This window comes from Sturnira hondurensis, unplaced genomic scaffold (genome assembly GCF_014824575.4).
Source record: "Sturnira hondurensis isolate 20B ecotype Veracruz unplaced genomic scaffold, ASM1482457v3 Scaffold0018525, whole genome shotgun sequence".
NCBI lineage: Eukaryota > Metazoa > Chordata > Mammalia > Chiroptera > Phyllostomidae > Sturnira > Sturnira hondurensis.
In genome coordinates, this window is record NW_028091156.1 from 10,406,477 (window position 1) to 10,424,400 (window position 17,924).

At 42.1% G+C, this 17,924-nt stretch overlaps 1 protein-coding gene across 2 annotated transcripts; it reads left to right on the forward strand.

The window, feature by feature from the left end:
* Nucleotides 1-606: 606 nt before the first annotated feature.
* On the forward strand, nt 607-16,889 carry RGS18 (regulator of G protein signaling 18). 2 transcript variants are annotated; one of them, XM_037069429.1, is made up of 5 exons: nt 615-958; nt 1,453-1,554; nt 2,605-2,666; nt 13,033-13,199; nt 16,360-16,889. In XM_037069429.1, exons 1-5 carry the CDS (start codon nt 840-842, stop codon nt 16,615-16,617), a joined length of 708 nt encoding a protein of 235 aa, XP_036925324.1. In that variant the 5' UTR covers nt 615-839; the 3' UTR covers nt 16,618-16,889. The 2 variants fall into 2 exon arrangements, with proteins under 2 accessions (XP_036925325.1, XP_036925324.1); XM_037069430.1 differs by lacking the exon at nt 1,453-1,554 and having other exon boundaries at nt 607-958.
* Nucleotides 16,890-17,924: the final 1,035 nt, after the last annotated feature.

The following is a 17,924-nucleotide window of genomic DNA, read 5'->3' on the forward strand; positions in this document are numbered from 1 at the left end:
GGGGCTTGGGGAGAAGGAAGAAAGAAAATTAAAATTATTGCCCTCAGGAAAATAACACTTACAGGACATAAAAATTGTTTAATAACTTGACCCAAAAATGCAAATTCTTTTTAAAGAGTCCGAATTCGAGCTCTTACTCCTAACACCTCTGCTACGATTGTGGAGGAATTAAAGCCTTCGCTGCTGGTGATCAGAGACCTGAGAACTTCACGTCACCCACGGACCTCTGGGACCTTTTGAGAAGTCACTTAATGTCTCTCGCCCTTAGTTTCCTCTCCTAAAAAATAAACGAGTTACAGACTAGATCAGTATTTCCTAGCTATGTGGGTCTCCTAAAGCAGTTCCCGAGATGGAGGCTGAGCGGGTTTGGGGCTGCAGTTTCTTTTTTAATAAGCACATCGACTCAGCTCACACGCAAATGGCCGTCTCCGGGCTCGCTGGCACACACCCCGAGCACATCCGAGAACCTCCCAGAAGCCCGTGTGGGGCCCGGCGGTGTCGCGGGGTCTGTTAAAGCGTCAGCTGGTTGCACAAACGGGAAAGAGAAGCGCTGTGGCAATGCTGGCCTTTATCTCCGGGGCCAAGCGTCGCCGCACAAGTCTGTGGTGTCACTTCCCTAAACAACGCGGGGCGGGTTGCACTTTGGTTCTTCACTTCCACATTTTTCTGTCTCTACAGGGGCAGAGACACGGCTCTTGGAACTCTTTCTTCCCATTAAATTCGAAGTGTTGCCGGCAGGGTGGAGATCATCTTTCCTCCTACCATGGATAACAGTGGGCTTGTAGCATTAACCAGTGAAGGACGTAATAAATTACACATCTCTGCTTTTTAGGGAGACCATGGGAACATCCTTGATTTTTGTTTCTCAGTTAAATATGTGTGAGTCAAAGGAAAAAGCTTTTTTCAAGTTAATACATGGTTCAGCAAAAGAAGAAGCAAGCAAAGAAGCCAAAATCAGGTAAAGTCATAATTTTTAAAATCTGCCTTCCACTTTTCAAAAAGCATTAGTGATGAATATTTGTCAGCCCTTGTTTTTAAAGTAGCCTATTTAAAATATATTGATTGTGCTGTTGCCAAGAAAAGTAAGTTTTTACTAGAAGTAAACAACTGTTAAGACTAGTATTTTCATTAGAAAAAGGTGCAACAATTTTAACTACACTAACCAGTAACAATCTTTACGGAAATAGAATCTTACATAATTTGCAGTCACTGAGGGGGGAAAAAAACCAAATATTTCATATATGCTGTCCTAATTCCTCTATAAATATAGATGCTATCCTAATTCCTCTAGAAACAGTGTGTGTAAGTGAAATTCTTTAAGGAAACCATTGTGAGTGTGGGTGGTGGGTGAAAATGGCTGTCCAGGGAAATCATCAGTTCCCCACCTGACGGTCACAGGGACAGAGTCTGGGGTCGAAGATTAGTCCTGAGGCTAATCCCTTCTCATCACAGAGCTAAGGAAAAGAGAAATCGGCTAAGTCTTCTCCTGCAGAAAGCTGAGCTCCAGGAAGAGTCACGCCTCAGCAGATCCGCGCCCTTGGCCAGAGACACCAGGTGAGGGCTTTTCACAGTCAGGCAGCAGGCGGGGGAGGGATTTGGCTGATGCTCCCGTGAACGATTTCAGAAAGAGAAAACCAGGGACCTCCATTTTATTGGAAGTCACAAAGTCATATAGGAAGGTTAGAGGTCTCACTGCAAATATATATATATATATATATATATATATATATATACACACACATACATAGAATATATATATATTCTATGAAATATAACTACTGTAATGTCTTGAATTATAGAATCTCAATAAATGTAAAGTTGCTGCTTTAAAATTATAGACTGGCCAATTTTGAATGATATCTTTTTTCCTCATAAACTGATGAAATACTCATCAGGAGTTTTCACAACGTAATATTGTAAAAGAAGAGCTAGTCTTATCCTCTCTCAATAGTTTGAAAGAATGTCCTAGATAAAATAGCAAGTAAAGCACGAAGAGGCTATTTTGTCCTTTTTAGCCATTTTTTAAATTCAAACAGAAAATAGAATCACCCTTATGTGCTCACATAATATAAAATCTTCTAAATATGAAACATGACCAATAAAAGATTCAAGACAAATATATTTGATTCCCTAAACTATCAACATATCAAACTATCTGTTGTATTTAAAATGTTTTCTATTTCTTATCCCCTTAAAACCTCACCAAACTTCCTGTATCGATTTAAAAAACAAACAAAACAAAACTGCTGCACACTGTGGTAAGAGTCTCAAGGAAATTGCAGCTAAAAAAAACTGACTGAACGATACTTGTCAGTTTAGGTTCTTCAATTTGCTGAATTAAGGAAGATAATTGGCCTATTTTTTTCTTGGTCTTAAACCTAACATATGATTAGTTTTTCCCTTAGAAAATAATCATAGGCGACACTGAAAAGAAAGTTGACTGATGTTTTTGATGTCTCCAACATGAACACAACTTCCAGTATGTAACAGTCAAAAGGGACCCCGGTGGAACGGTCTGGAAAGAGCACACTGTTGCCCACGTTAGGGCCGAGGCTTAGACAGATCCTCTGCACGCTCCCTTCGAACACCTGTTGTGTCTTGCAGAGTCCGCCCTGAAGAAGCAGGAAGATGGGGTGAATCATTTGAAAAACTGCTTTCCCATAAAGGTTAGTGGTATTTTTCCCAAATACGTATTCCTGAATAGAAAATTATAAAAAGTATGCATGTAACTATACCACAGAGGCCGTGATAAAGATTGAGTCTGGTTGATAATTCACAACAGTCTGTTTTGGATCAACGGAAATAACTAAATAATATAAGAGCACTAACAGAAAATATTTTTTAAATTACTCTTATTTTATTACAAATTACTTATTGTGGTTGAAATAGTATTTCTTTGTGCTGTGGTTAATAGCATCAAATTTGTAATATTTTTGATTTTTGAATGAGACCCTCGGTTTTATGAAATTCCAGATATATCTGTGTTATTTTTATTGTTAAGGGGCTGGAATTTAAAATAATTCCTTTAATAGAACATTTAGAAACATGAAGATAGTTTCTTTTAATTTTATAAATGCTTTACTCTTCATATCTATCATCTGGGTTTAAAGCAGAACTTTGCAAAAGTGAAGAATCAGGTGGGTAAGTTAAGGAGAAGCTTGGCAGAGGAGATGGGAGGTTGGGACAAAGACCCAGTGCCCTCTTGCCTGTCTCACACTGGGACACAGAGCAGAGCATGGAGGACAGCCAGAGACGGGCTTTAGGGCTGTTTCGCAAACCGTAGCAGATGAGTGAGCTCCCTCGGTCTCCACCCAGTCCTGGAGGTCTTCCAGGTAGCAGAACCACCTGAGCTACACTGAACTAATAAGTAGCAATGGGGCTGGGCAACCACAGGGCTCCTGGTTTGCCACACTGACCCAGGCAGAGTCTGCCTAAGAAGCCACGCTTTATCATTGCCAAGGGTCCACACACTTCCTGGGGCCCGCAGCCTTCACTGGTATCTCAAAGTTTTCCTGCTCTGACCTCTCACCCGTTGAAACCAAAACCCTACCCAGCGATTCCCCAGGTGAAGCTAACCAGGCTGCTCTAAGGCTGTTCACTGCATTGGGGGTGGGGTTCGCATCCTAGGGTGTCAACTGGAAGAAGGGGTTCTTATTTGGGGGCCAGCTGGGAGGGCCATAATTCAGCCTCAACGACTGCATTCCATTTGGTGAAACCCCACCGTTCCTGTCTTCATTTTCTGAGTTTCTTCTCTTCCTCAATTGTCTATCCCTGTATAAGGCCTTGGTGACAGGTTCAAGTTCCCTTGAATTTAGTGACCTAAAAACCCTATTTCTGCAGGCTGTTCCAGAAAAATTTCCCTCTTCCAATGAAAACAGATTCAGCCTCTGAATTGTAATATTGACTCAGAGAAAGAAAAATGTATAGAGAAACCAAGACTTAAATTTAGGCAAGAATATAATCAACGAAGATGAAGGGTAGTAGTAAGAAGGGACATTCACGCTGACAAAATATAGCTCGCTACTCTTCCCTTCTTATTTCCCTGTTACTTAATACTCAATTACTTCATACTCTATCACTCCCTTTGGAGAAGAGTAAGGTAAACAGTTTTCCTCAATTACTCACTTTCCTTCATTCCCTATATCCAATCATTTCTGAACTAGAGTCAACATTTTTGCCAAATGTCAAACCTGGCCCACCCTCACTAGTCCCGCCACCACTAAATTTATCAGTTAAAGCTAAATCACAGCAACCAGCTTCCATAAGTCATGCCTGCCAGATTCACTTAATTAACATGTTTTCCAATTATTTCCAGTATTTTTTTTTAAAAGATTGGGAGAGGGAGAGAAACATCAATGTATGGTTGCCTTTTGTGCGTCCCCTGCTGGGAGTTGGCCTGCAGGGAACCGGCCTGCAACCCAGGCATGTGCCCTGACTGGGAATTGAACTGCAATCCTCTGGTTCGCAGGCCTGTGCTCAATCCACTGAGCTACACCAGCCAGGGCCCAATTATTTCCAATATTTCAGCACATTCCACCCTTTAGCAAGAGCAGAAAGTTCAGTGGAATTCAGTTATCTGGAGCTTGACTGTTTATTATAAGGAAGATAATCTTTGCAGCTGTGAATCACCTAACCCGGCATGTCAACGGGCAAATATTAAGAAATATTAAGTACTCAACTAACACAACCATCTTTGTCGTGAGAAAAAGTTAGTCCAGGGTCCCTTTGAGCTTTGAGTTTTGAGTTCCGGGTCTCTCCTGTGAGGCAAGAGAATCTGATCTCATTAAGCTTCCTAATCACTCTGACCTTTGGCCTCCTCGCTGGTAAAGGGAGACAACCAGATTATTTAGCTCCAATGGAAACAGATTTCTGTCAGGATTCATGAGATGGCCAATAAAATGTCAATGACCAATGACAGCTTGACACTGCACAAATGTAAACATTCACTGCTCTTTGTGGATATACAAAAGGACAAATATCAACAATTAATATTAATTCCTGCTCTCTGTCCCCCAGTCCACTCCTCACTGGATAAACGTCATGGACAGGGTTCGATTTCAGTTGGAATAAATACACAGGCTGGATTTATTCCTTTAACTTCATAAATGGGTGCGTAATCATTTCATTACGCTCTCACAGCCCATTCAGAGAGAAGAAGGTTAGCAATGGCACTTAGCCCCGCGGAAAACCCTCTCCTGACAGTCGGTGATTGTTCGACTTTGTAAGTGGTCAAAACCAAAACAGAAAAAAATACATAATTGGTTCCTTTTCACCGGTGAGAATCCTAAAGAGCTGCTGCGACAGAGCAGCACTTTGAATTGAGAGGGGGCAACACAAAGAACACAAAATCAGCACTGACCCACTTGGGGGCTGCCAACAGTGCTGGTGATTGATGTGCTAATTAAATTATATTGAATTCACCCCAAATCATGGACTGGTATGCTTTTAATGAGTCCTCAAAAATCCAATGATTTCAACTTCAAAGCTTATTGTAATATGAAATTATTGAGCTTAAAATAATCAGCTAAAATAGTCTCTTGGTGGCAACAGTTAAATTCAGTTGATTTCTACTGACTTGACGCTAGGTCAACGGGGAAAAATCTTATATTTGTGTATGTCCACACACACCCATACGCACACGTCTAGAAAGATCTTGCTCTATCAAATTTTAGAGAATTTCTCTTTGGTTAAGTAATTCTCAAATTCTGTGTGTTGTATCTATTAAAAGTAAGTGGAAGTTGTATTGCATTTAGTCAAATGGGACAGGAAATGATAAACAGAATAGAATTTGAGTATTCAGTTTGACAAAACCCCTCGAGACTGATTATTTGCATCCTTAGAAAGGGAGCCACAGAAGAGACGGTTCTTACTCTAGATTTTAGGGGATTCATCAAAATGCACCATTTGGCCAAGGAGGAAAAAGAGAACACCCAAGCAGAGGGCCAGCGCAGGCATGGGGAACTAACCAACACAACGGGTTTAGGGAACTATTAGAAAGTCATCTTTTGCTGCAAAACAAAATTTGAAAAAAGGTGGCTTAAAAGTAACAGACAACAGACCAGTGAGGCTGACATGGGGGGGAAGGGTTTTGCTGTGAAACCAAAAAAAAAAAAAAAAAAATCCATGCAGTTCTTTTCCTTGGCATTTTCACTAATTTACTCAAATTTCAGTCTTAACATGTCATTTAATTCTTTCAAATTTCAGAAAACAAAGTAGGCAAAAATCCAAGGAAATCTAAACAATGTATGGACTTTAATAACAATGTATCAGTATTTCATAATAGCAGGGAAATGAATGTGGGGTATATGTCAACTATACTATCTCATAACTTCTCTATAAATCTAAATCTGTTCTAAAATGAGTTTTTAAAGAATGATCTCAAACTTATTACATAGTAAATTATTAGAACTCCTCAAAAATTTAACTGCTGTGGCCCATTTGTTTCTAGGAAGATAGTAGAATAATTTTTTCTGCCATCCTTGTTTATTGGCAAACTAGTCTATAATTGCAAAATGAATTATAAAAATCTGCAATGTAGCTACATGTATAATTAATAAATTTTAAATGTTGTTTAGTAAAGACAAAAAGCATGAATAAATAAAAAACTAACATCAGACTATGTCTGCCTTTCATAGTCGGTTTCAAATGTAGTCATCAGTCTTCTCATTGACTGACTCTGAAAGTAAATGCTATCAATACAAAGTTGGTTAATTCTGATAAAATTATTTATATACGTTGCACTCATACATACATGTGTGTGTTATGTAGGTATATGTATGTGGTTCTGTGTGAATCATCTCTGAAAGTAAAATACTACTGCTGAATGTATATAACTTGGAAAACAACTGCCTAAATACATGAAAAATGCTAACAAACTTGTGATGTGTGATATGGGCTTCAGAAAACCACTGAAAGAGATTATATGTATAGATGTGTGTGAGATTCCACCAGGCAGAAGAAGAGGGAATTGTTGAGCAGAGGAAAGGGTACAAAAAGCATTTGAGAAACACGAGATGTTGGTACAACTTGAAAAAGCAAGCAGTCCACTTTCCCTGAGGTGGCCAGTAGTCAACAAACAGGGTGAAGATCAAGTTGGCACAAACTTTGGAAGAGTTGGTTAGGAACATACCTTACAGGTGGAGAGGTAGAATTCTGTGTGTGTCCTATGGACGCCCTACAGGGCTGTTGGAAACATAACAGCTAACCTCAAGGTCAGGGCTGTTTTGGAAAGAAAACGGATGAACTTGGCGACTGCATATGTGTGTGTGTGTGTGTGTGTGTGTGTGTGTGTGTGTGTGTGTGTGTGTGTGTTGGAAAGTGAGGTGAGGAAGAAATAAGAGATGATAAAAGAAAGGATGAGGTGAAGACCCCCAGGTTTTATTCTATAATAAGAGGAAGAGGATGGTACCTTTTATGGATGAGAATTAGAGGCAAAACAATGTTTGTGAGAAGCTACCTAGCTGGAGTTTGAACTTAGTTGCCAGAAGCTTAATCAGAAGTTCTACAGGGTTTGAGAGGCTCTTAGAACATGAACGAGGGTCCGATTATAGATAGAGATTCTCTAACCATCTCACATAGTTCCTATCTGACATGAAAGAGAATTTCCCGTGAAGGAGTCCCATCAACACAGCATCTTCCAACCAAGACAGCACTGCTTACTACCCCGCATACTCTATTGCCCATGCATGGCAAAGAATCCCCATTTCTTAACATTTTCATTAATGGCTATTTGCTTGGACTTCTTGCATCCTGAATTATGGTTCTACTAAGCTTAATTTTGAGAATAATGTACCACGGGTAAGATAAAAATAAAATATGTATGTGTCATTTCATCCCCTTGATTTAAAAGTACAAACTAATTAGACTGTGGAAAGTACTTATGACTGACATTGAGGGAAGGCTACAAGGAAATGCGTACTTGTGTTTTGAGGAAGGAAGTGAGTACTTCTCCTTATGCAGTTCACCTAGTGGCTTTGAAAGTTGCTCTTCCCAATTTTCAGTTACCACTTTTCTGCAAGATAAGGGATTCTAGTGTTCTGAAAAAATAAATTGCCGAATCAAGCTAACCCATCATAAACACCCAACTCTTTAATTATCTAAATGTAAATAAGTAAAAATCCATGTAAAGAATCTAATAAGTAAAATCCATGTAAAATTATAAATGACTTGCATACACAAATTATTATTGCAGAAGTAACCACAACATTCTGTAGCAGCTTAAGAGCTACGAAGCCCAACATCCCAGGGGAAACAACTTGACCTAGAGCTCAGGGCATGAGACCGTATGTGAGCTTCCAACTTCAGAGTCACACGACTTTTGTTTCATTTGGTTTCTCAGCATCAGAGAACTACCCCCGCGTTGCCAGAGTTTCCACTTTGAAACACACAATCCGGAGCATTTCACTCTGACCTTGGGTTCTAACAGGAGGCTTTGGCAGCTGCATTTACCACTGCTGCCGTCTAAAGGCCTGCTCAGTAAGTGACAGCCTCCGTGTGACAGATGGCTCCGCTGTGACTTGACTTAACGCAGCTGCCCAAAGTGAGGAAGAGAAACAGGAAGTAGCTAATGCGCTTGGATTATCTTGCACAACACGGAGTGTCACTTTTGAAAGAGCAATTTACTTCGACTTTTAAACAAATGAACTCCTTCCTTATTCATCGTTAGGTGCTTTCTTGAGTCAGTATTTATTCTTCTCCATTGCAGTCATACGATGCCCACAGACTCCATTCACTTTGAGCCCATCACTCAAAGTGACACTCTTAGCACCTGGCCCTTTTTCTAACACTGGTGCAGTGAGTTCCTTTTGAATGTCTGTACCGATCAAATTCAAGGCTAACCAGGGTGGCAAAGGGCTTTGCACGATATTCCAGGCACACTGGCCAGCACACAGTCCACACCCATGCTCAGAGGATTAGCAAGGGACTATATTTTAAGTAGCATTTATGTTGTTTTCTGAAAGACTTCTATCTGCGTTCCACACATGTTGATCTTTCTCTGCGGCTCCAGAGTGTCACCCCTGCGAAAGTCTTCTGTCACTCCTTGGTATATATATGCCTGCCTTGTCTAACGACCTCCACATCCCCCCATAGTCAGGACTTCATTGCTTTACAGTTGTTCATTGGTAAAGGTTCTAAAATTTGATACAAAGTAAACCTGGGTTCAAATATCAGGGATCTCTTTTTACCAGTTGTAAAATTTCAGGCAACTGAACTCTCTGAACCTCAGTTTTTCCATCTGGACAATGGGTATAACATGACCCACTCCACTGGGCTAGTGTGGAAATTAAATGGCACTGCACCCATCACAAGCATGGCACAAAGGGCCAAGACCTCGCAAACCCTCCAGATTTCTAACTATTGTAATGAATATTGCATTTCCAGTATATAACACGGTCCTCGGGTTCATACTAGGTATTTCATAATTTTCTACAAGATAGATGAAAGAAGCTATTTTTAATTAATAAGGGCCAATTTCAGTTGCCTTGCACATGGATGATCCATGTTAGGTGTCAATACAAAGAATTTCATTAAACATGAGATTTATGAGTTTAAAAAGCAATGATCATATCCTCCTAAAACTGTGATCATTATTAGTAAAGTCACTTTAGGAACAACTTGGTGTTTAAAAACTGATCACTTGGCGCTGATACATAGGAAGAGAAGAAATTGAAATGTAAATGTTTTTTTCTTCACTGTGGTCTAAGTAACTCTGTTTCCGTCCCCCCACTGTGAGAGAGCAGGCATTTCGTTTTGCCAATTTTGCTTCCATTTCCCTTTAAACAGTAAAAGAGGAACAAGTAGGAACAAAGCCCAAGTGCCTTTGCTTGGGCCCCGCAGCCTAGACAGACAGAACCATGACACCCCACCCCATGCGTGGCTGTGGGCAGAGTGCACATTTCCCACATGACTGCTTTCCATTCTTTTAATCGGGGTTCCCCGGAACCTGGTTCTCAGCACCGTGTTGCTGCCTCGCTTCCTATGGCTTCCTGATACCTAGCCGAGTTCTTTCTTTCCAGAAATCCACATCTCAGCAGCCACCAAGCCAATATGAAATTTCAGGTTTCCATGTTTATAAAAATGCAAAGCAGCTATTGGTTCTGAACGTAACTCTTGGAGCCAAACTGAGAGTTATAGTTATTTCAAAGAATGTAAGCCAGTATAAAGGGGATGTTGATTGGGAAGGAAAAGGACACAGTGTAGCAATTTGAGAGTAAGGAAGTGTGAGTGTCTCATTAAGCAGTGGCTTTTCATTACACTAAAAAGTTACCCAGAGGAAACTTCTCAGGGATTTTTTTTTTTTTTTTGGAAATTCTGGTGGAGGCTGGGGCATGACTGCAGAATGATTCAGCCCAGTTGGTCTGCAGATCGCTACCAAGTGTGCTGGGTTGCTTTCTCAGACCCACCCACCGTCCCCATTCCCGGTACTCCTTCAGTGTTGAACCAGGGGTTAAAAGGCTTGTTTCACCACAGCCTCCGGTTTCTTTCTGAATCATTATAGAAAAAAAAAGGAAGACAATAAATACAAAGACAACAATAAAACCAGAGATTAGGCAACGAAGCCACCTTGCCAGTCGCGTAAATAGAAACGAAGAAGTTTTGAAGCTGTTAGCAGCCAGCCTCAGAGTCCGGGCCTGCTGGGTCCGGAAACGTGCTGTGTAGAGTTTTCAGCCACTAAAGAAACATGATCTCAGTAATAAATGACTCAGCCTGCTTCTGTACAAGTCCAGGCACTGAAATACCCAGGGTGAAGGGAATTGTGGGGAACAAAATCAAACAGGAACACCCCAAAAACCAAGAACCCCGTGCTGACTGCTGTGAGAATAGACCCTGGCAAATCCCCTCCCCCCCCCCCCGACTTCCTCTGGTTCATCGTGGGAGCAATTCTGGTTTACAAACATGAACACCAGAAAAAGATCATTAACTTTATGCTGGAAGTGTAATACATTCTTAGGTACTTAGGGAAAATTTTCTCTGTCAAAGTTCTTCAAAGAAACATTGTCCATTCATATTTCCTTGGGACCTCGTGAGAAAAAGCCCCTGACTCAGCTTGAAACATTAACCTTGAAACAAAAAACTGAGCTGGGGAAGTGAGAAAAACACGGTTAAATCTCACTCACATTGATCCCACCGACTGCCTCCCAGAGATGAGAGCGTGGGGCTCATGTTGGAGCCACTCAGAACCGGGCCTCCTTCAGCCTGTGGGGTTCCCAGGACTTACCTCCCCGACACCCAGTGACTGACAACAAGTCCTGCATCGCAAGCCAAACAGACGCGGGCAGGGCCTTCTGGAACTCTCCTTGGCCTCTCGCTTGCTTGTCGCGCTTATTTTTTCACTAGCCCTGAACCACCCACAGCTGGTGCCCTGGGCCCATTTACTGGGGGAAAGAAACGCCGGCATCTCCCGTGTGTCCCGGCAAAACGCCCATGGAGAGAGCAGTGGGCAGAAAGGGCCCACATGACGGTCATCACACTGATGGCTGGAGCCGTCCCCTTCCTGATGCTGGGGGAACTGCCCAGACTGTCACGGCATTTCTCACTGCTGGTTTCTTAACCAAGTCCCTGGACCTCTGATATATTCAAAAGATTGCTCACAATTATTTTTTAAAAAGGGGGGGGGGTTCACGAGAAAGAGGGTAAGTTCTATATGCAGGGCAAGGAAATGGTGGTATGTAAAGCATAATTTGAGAGTTGTGTCTGTTTTCTGTGCCTGCTTTCACAACTTATAACAACTTTAGTGACTTCTTATTATCATTCTGCAGGTCGGAAGGGCAGGACCGACCTCACGGGGGGTGGGGGGCGTGAAACAAAACAAGGTGTCATCAGGCTGTTCTCCTTTCTGGAGGGTCTAGGGGAGAATTCCTGCCAGAGTCATTTGGGTTTCGGACAGAATTTGTCTTTTTGACGTTTTGGGCCAACATCTCCATTCCATTGCTGGCTCTATACTGAGCCCCATTCCCACCTTCTAGAACCCACCACGTTCTCTGACTCATCACCATCTTCTGCAACCGCCAAGGGCAGCAACAGCCCCCAGGGGGCGCCCCTCCGACCCACACCAAGACTCTCCCTCTGTTAAACACTCAGGGCACTGGACTGGTTCCACCTGGACAGGAGTACTTCCCTCTCAAGCCCCTCCTCCATAATAACTGTGGCAAAAGCCCCTTCTCCCCAAGAAGGTTGAGGGTCCCCAGGTTCTGGGGGTCTGTGGCCATGCATGCCTGGGCAAGGGCTGCTTCCAGAGCAAGACGCATTTCTAAAACGTCTCTGCTTGTTTCAAAAGTGAGACCGGGAGCGGCCGAACTTACCAGAAACTCAGTTTCCTGGTCTATGAAAAGGCATATAGGAGGGCATGTTCCAGGCATTGTGGCAAATACTAAACACAGTCGGGAGTATAAACAGCACTTGGCCCTCAAAGCCTCTCAATGTGTTATAAATGCAAAACCCCCCTCGTTATTGCCACGCGTCCGCAGGAAGAGATCCCTTCTTCTCGCTTCATTCTCTGTTGAACTGCTCATGTATGTGACAATCACTGACCAGGGGATAGTATTCTCGAGGGCAGTGGACACAGGAAGTGACTATAAGTGAAAAGGAGCTGGGCAGACAAAGCCGAGAAATGGGGTTTTAAACAGAAAGATCCTGAGTCCTGAGTACCAGAGTACAGTCTGGAAGCAGGGGTAGTTCTGGCGGAATGGCTTCTTGGCTTGCTAGAATAGCCGCCCCCCCGCCCCCCATGCCCCACACACAAACCCAGGGAGAGGTACGGCTGAAGGATACCCAGAGCAAGGCCCAAAGTAGGGGTCACTCTTACTCAGGTCTCAGAATGTCACCGGCCTCATTTCAGCAGCTGAGCAGATTACAGCCAATCTCCGTGAGGATCCTCAGGGTTACTGCTCAGACCTGGGTAGTCGCTCCGCCCTGGAGGGAAGACAGAGCCACTGCGTCAGTATGTCCAGCTGGACTTCAATACCACGTGGTACGTCTTCTCAGCACATCGATGTCTAATAGTTAACCTCTGTCACTGCTTTTTTTTGGCAGATGGGCTGGAGACTTTTACCAGGTTTCTTAAAACCGAATTCAGTGAGGAAAACATTGAGTTTTGGAAGGCGTGCGAAGACTTCAAGAGAAGCAAAGACCCTCAGCAAATTCTCTTTAAAGCACAAGCAATATATGAGAAATTTATCCAGACGGATGCTCCACAAGAGGTAAAGATGACTGGGAAAATGTAGGACTGTTTGAAAAATGTTTGAAAGCATGAGATCGATACCTCCACCCATCCCACAAGGCAGGCTAGGGTTTTGATGACGCAGACTGGGCCTTTACAGGTTTGTTTGTACAAGCAGAATGTAGTCTGAGATATGGCCATGGAGAAACGGCATAATGAAATCACTCCTCGGGTTTGCTTTTGTTCTAGACTAAGAGCGAATGTGATGGTTTGCAACATTTAGGTTCAGTCCCTCATCCACATCAATTGTCTTAGCAGAGCAAAGTCTCATAGAAGCTGGAGATCTTGGTAAGCACCAAAGGGAAGAGAACTCGAGGAGTTTGCCTCACATACACCTTTACCGTTACCTCATCTACCCAGGCAAATTTTTGTTTGCCCTGACATGATTATTCCTTAAGAGAGACTAAGAAAAAGCAAATAGAGACATGCGGGAAACGTAATTTGGCAATGGTTCAAGTAGAAACACAAATGTGATTGTCTTTGACTGCAGGCTCTGTGTGAGGTAATTGTGTGATACAATTGCCGAAATGGGTATAAAACGAGCAAACGTTACCTATCCTTAAATGGGAACTCGACAGTTTCTATATTTTTATTATGTGTTCAACAAATAGTGTTTCTTCAGTGGAGTGGTAGTCCTGGGAGTCTAGCCTGTTAAGAGTTCTGCTTGGCTCCATATTTGTATTGTCCACGAGGTAACATTGTCTGGGTGGGTATCAGTCCACACAAAACGATAATAGTTCTTGCTTCAGTGTGTTTTATTCTGTCTGCGATTCAATGTGTTATTCTGTTGTTCCCAATGTCAACCTTATACACAGACCAAAGAACAAGTCAGCTAATTGTATGGGGTTACCCAAGAGGGGAAAAGAAAGACACGCCCCCCCAAATCTAAAAGGTCCCGCCATCGGAGCCAGATATATCAGTGGTGCTTGGATAAAAAGTATTAAAGGATCTTACATCTTTAAAATATGTTCTTTTCAGCACAATTTTGCTTGCAGTAAGTATAATATCATGAAAAAAGTGCTGGGATACAACAGCCCCACACTCAAATCCCCAAAGGCCCCCAACTCATTGTTTGCGGTCTCTGACCATTATTTTTTGAATGATTGGGCAGAGTTGAGCCCGGTGATCTCTAAGACACTTGTGATTACAGCAGCCCATTGCTCTGAATTAGCAGTGAGAAGGCCAGCAGCAGAGGGCGACAAGAGCCGCAGGGAATGCCAGCCCAGAGTCGGTCATCTGACCCCTAGACCAGGATCACCCTGGCACCCAAACTCGGTGCCCACTCCAATGCTGAATAGTCTTTTTTAAAATATATTTTATTGATTATACCATTACAATTGTTCTATTTCCCCCTTCATTCCCCTCCACCCTGCACACCCCTCCCCCATCCTTCCCCCCCTTTAGTTTATGTCCCCGTGTCTCAAGTTCTTTAGATTCTATATTTCCCCTACTATTCTTGCCCTCCCCCTATCTATTTTCTACCTACTGTCTTTGCTACTTATTTTCTGTATCTTCTCCCCCCTTCTCCTCCTCCCACTCCCCTGTTGCTAACCCTCCATGTGTTCTTCATTTCTATGGTTCCACTCCTGATCTAGCTGTCCTCTTGGTTTGCTTTTGTTTTAGGTGTGGTTGTTAATAACTGTGAGTTTGCTGTCCTTTCACTGTTCATATTTTTCATCTTCTTTTTCTTAGATAAGTCCCTTTAACATTTCATATAATAAGGGCTTGGTGATGATGAACTCCTTGAACTTGACCTTATCTGAGAAGCACTTTATCTGTCCTTCCATTCTAAATGAAAGTTTTGCTGGATAAAGCAATCTTGGCTGTAGGTCTTTGGATTTCATGACTTGGAATACTTCTTTCCAGCCCCTTCTTGCCTGTAAGGTCTCTTTTGAGAAATCCGCTGACAGTCTGATGGGTACTCCTTTGTAGGTGACTGTCCCCTTATCCCTTGCTGCTTCTAGGATTCTCTCCTTCATTTTAGTCTTGGCTAATGTAATTATGATGTGCCTTGGTGTGTTCCTTCTTGGGTCCAACTTCTTTGGGACTCTCTGAGCTTCCTGGATTTCCTGGAAGTCTATTTCCTTTGCCAGACTGGGGAAGTTCTCCTTTATTATTTGTTCAAATAAGTTTTCCACTCGTGGCTGTTTCTTTCCCCCTTCTGGTACCCCTATAATCCGGATGTTGGAACGTTTAAAGATGTCCTGGAGGTTCCTAAGCCTCTCCTCATTTTTTTGAATTCTCATTTCTTCATTCCTTTCTGGTGGGATGTTTTGTTCTTCCTTCTGGTCCATTCCATTGATTTGAGTCCCAGTTTCCTTTCCATCACTATTGGTTTCCTGTGCATTTCCCTTCATTTCAATTAGTTTAGCCTTCATATGTTCCTCTAATTTGTGGCTAAAATCAACCAGTTTTGTGAGCATCCTGATTACCAGTGTCTTGAATTGTGCATCTGAGAGGTTCACTATTTCCTGGTCACTTAGAGTTATTGGCTCTGGGGCTTTGAGTTCTTCTTGAGCCATATTTTGGACTGTTCGTGCCTGTTATGTATGAGGAGCGGAGCCCCAGGTGTTCTCCAGAGCAGGGCGACCCAGTCACTGGGTTGTGACCCTATATGTGGGGGTGGGGCCGAAGGAAAACAGTGGCGGGCCCCCTTTGCTTCCTCCCACCACCACCTCGGGCCTCGCAATTGGTCCCTCTGCTCAAGAATGTGCGACCGAAGTCAGCCGCTGCTGGGTTCATTGCCGGGGGCTGCGAGGTCCGTCTCACTTCTCACTCCCGCCGCCTGGAGCCCTCACTGGGTCCGCCCGATGCTACCCCAGATGCCTGGGTGCCTGGGGTCCAGGGATCTTTCCTGCCCAACCCGCTCCGCTGCTGGCTCCACCCCTCTTACCGGTCTGGTAGAACGGTTCGTTGTTGTTGGACTTCCGTATAATTCAATTTTCTGTTCTTTGGCTGTGTCTTTGTTCTCCAAACCTTTGTTGTATTCAAACTTGGTTGTGGGAGAAGGCACAGTGTTTCCACCTAGGCCTCCATCTTGGCGGAAGTCCCTCCCAATGCTGAATAGTCTTGTACTGCTTCTCAGTGGTGTTTACTTCAGTAGACTGACCATAATTACATTCTTTCTTGAAATTATCCAGGTTAACCTTGATTTTCACACCAAAGAACTCATTACCCAGAACATCACGCAACCCACCCTCCACACTTTCGATGCTGCTCAGGGCAGAGTGTACCAGCTTATGGAACAAGACAGTTACAAACGTTTCCTAAAATCTGACATCTATGCAGACTTGATAGAAGGCAGGCCTCAGAGACCAAGCAATCTGAGAAGACGGTCCCGTTCCTTCACCTACAACGAGTTCCAGGATGTAAAGTCGGACGTCGCCATTTGGCTGTAAGGAATGCTAACTTTGCTCATTTGCTCATTTGGGCTGCAAGCTTGTATATCTGCTTCTGAGACATGGCGTGTGTTAACAGTGGGTCCATCGTTTTAAATGAAATGCATCACGTAAAAGGATTTTAGGAGGGTGGATCAAAACTTTTCTTCTAACAATACAAACTGCACTGGCCAATATGCTCTGTAACACCTTTCATTCGACTCCACGCCCTTCATAATCTGAAAAGTTGATGATAACAGACACTGATGAATAAATATAACCAAAAAGTAATATATATGGTACCTTAATTTATGAAGTGCATTCATTGAAAGATCAACATATAGATAACAATTTTTTATCTGTATTATCCTTAAGCCTATTGTGAAATATAATAAATACATTCTCTAAAAAAATCACATCATCCTGAAAAAAATGAGAACTTTGCGGCTGAGTCTATTAATTTATTTTTTGCTAGCCAATTTAGGACATATTTCATTCTTTTCTATTTTTTGTTTGTTTTCTTCTCCAAGTGAATATCTTGCAAAGGATTTTAAGTAACAGAAGTTTTCAGGATGTTATACCCATACATAGATATATATATATCAACAGTTTGATTTTTAAGAGATAAATAATAATCTTAATTATTCTTCAGTCGACTAAATAAGTGTAATTTCTCTACCACACTACACTGTTTCTCCCTCATTAAGAAAAATCCTTAGGCAAATGTTGTAGGTATTATAAGAAGATAATATTTATACTTTACAGAAGATGTTGAAAATTTGTGTTACAAACAACAGGTAAAAAGTGACTGGAGACAAATAAAATCAATAAAAAACTAAACACTGTGTTTTAAAAATCATGTGAACAAAAGCATTTTTAATCCCTGAACACTGAAAATATTATTATGTTCATTCTAGCAACTATCAGAATCTGCCTAAAAGAGGAAAATATATTATTTCATCTTCACTTACCCATTTTTCACACAGAATCTCTGAAGTTTTTAGAAACTCAGGCATAACTTAAATTGGGCCTCCATTTTCTTAAATACCCAAGTCAGAAAATGCATCTCTAAAGGCAGAGTCACATAATTATCACAACAGAATAATGCATTCGTGTCTACTAAGTATCAGGATTCTCTCCTACTAAAACACAGTATCAGGTGAGTATATCAAATACACCAATCTCTCACAGTCACCTTGTTTATTTTGCAAGAAATTAAACCTTAAATGAGAACTTAGTGTGAAAGTAGATTATTTCCTTCAAATTTATTTTTGCTGATATTATCAATATGTGTAGTGAACATACCCATGCATATACATAATTGTTGA